This window comes from Rhizophagus irregularis, chromosome 28 (genome assembly GCF_026210795.1).
Source record: "Rhizophagus irregularis chromosome 28, complete sequence".
Classification (NCBI taxonomy): domain Eukaryota; kingdom Fungi; phylum Glomeromycota; class Glomeromycetes; order Glomerales; family Glomeraceae; genus Rhizophagus; species Rhizophagus irregularis.
Genome location: NC_089456.1, coordinates 1,199,227 through 1,200,764, shown reverse-complemented (window position 1 = coordinate 1,200,764; position 1,538 = coordinate 1,199,227). Strand labels below are relative to the sequence as shown.

At 30.3% G+C, this 1,538-nt stretch overlaps 1 protein-coding gene across 1 annotated transcript; it reads left to right on the top strand.

Annotated features, from left to right (window-relative positions):
- Nucleotides 1–527: 527 nt before the first annotated feature.
- Nucleotides 528–1,538, top strand: OCT59_018911 (uncharacterized protein; the record flags this gene model as incomplete). Its single annotated transcript, XM_025327076.1, has 2 exons — nucleotides 528–1,029; nucleotides 1,120–1,538. 2 exons carry the CDS (start codon nucleotides 528–530, stop codon nucleotides 1,536–1,538), a joined length of 921 nt encoding a protein of 306 aa, XP_025173039.1.

Genomic DNA, 1,538 nt, shown 5'->3' with positions numbered 1-1,538 from the left:
TTGTTCACATAAGCCTCAGATCAAACAAATTGTTTAAACTTGAACGCCACTCAGAAACTATACCTTAATCGGTTGATTATGGGTTAAATTTAACCGGTTCCAAAAAAAATTTCTTGTCGATCACTGAAGGCGAAGGATGAACTTAATTAAATTAAGCTTAATTTTTTTTTCTAAAAAAAAAAATAATAATGTAGTAATAGAATTCAAATACGTTCAATGGGTTAATCCAAAAAAAAATTCCTGTGTATTAAACCGTTATTCGATTATTCAGTGGCATATAACTTGTGTATAAGATTCACGGAAATGTTTAAAATATACAAAGTATACGCATTTTTATACGCTAAAAGGAGTTCTATTAATATATAGAAAACCTGACATATTATGCTATATTATGGGATCACGCGTAAAGGTTTAATAAATAAGTATAAAAAGGACCCAATTCTTCCATATTCAACATCTTCGTCGAGATACTTCCTCTAAATAATAAAAAGATCGAAATAATATGTATCTATAATTCAATAGGCAAAATGAAACTTCTCCTCTTTGCATTATTTGTAATTTTTATAATTCAAGTTCATGCCAATGAAAATTTTAAATGTCACAAACGGCCAAATCGTAAATCTCCCAAATCCTGTCAAGATCTTTTCAATACCGATCAATGTAACAAATGTCAATCATTAGTGTGGGATCATCTTAATGGTTCCGATCAATGTGGTACCATTATCAATTTTAGTCAGAGAATGTCTAAGATCGTTAATGATGCAAATTTGAAGTTTTATGATTTTAAATTACTTAAAAGAGGTTTGGACGATTATTGTCAAAAAGATTTTCAATGTGATCATCAAAAAGTTGAAAAAATCTATGGCGAAATTCAAAACGAATGTGAACGTGAATTATCGGTTAAATTAGATTGGAGTGATAATCCTAAAAATTTTGATAAAAATTCTTATGCCGCTTATCTTACTTTAATCGCCTATTACGGTGGAATTCCTGAACATAAAGCACTTTGCGCTAAGAATGATCGTGGTGGTAAGCTATAATTCTAAAGTATACACCTTAATTATAAATGCCTTTAATATATAAAATATATTAACTTTTTTTTTATTATTATTATTATAGATTACTACAGTTACGAATTCATTGAAAAATTCGTTAAATGGATGATGGAGAAAACTCAATGCGATCCAGATGCCAAAGTAAGTTACGATGCCCATAACGTTTTCAAAAGAAATGGCGAAAAAATTCGTGTACCAGGTTCGTTCTTTTGCGATCCAAACTGGAGAAAGATGGCTCAATTCTACGCTGATTACATCAAAGAACATGGAATGAAGGATTCTATTGGAAAGAAAATTTGGGGAACTTATCATGATTTTGAAAATTTATATCTTCCGGCTTGTACTTATCATAAACGTGGTTCGGGTGAAATATTTAAAGAAAGAAATAAATTAGATAAGCGTGTAATTGGTCCTATCTTGGGCTTTATAGCTACAGAAGCTGCTGCTGTAATTGGTGGAAATCTTGCAGATGAGTTTCTTTAA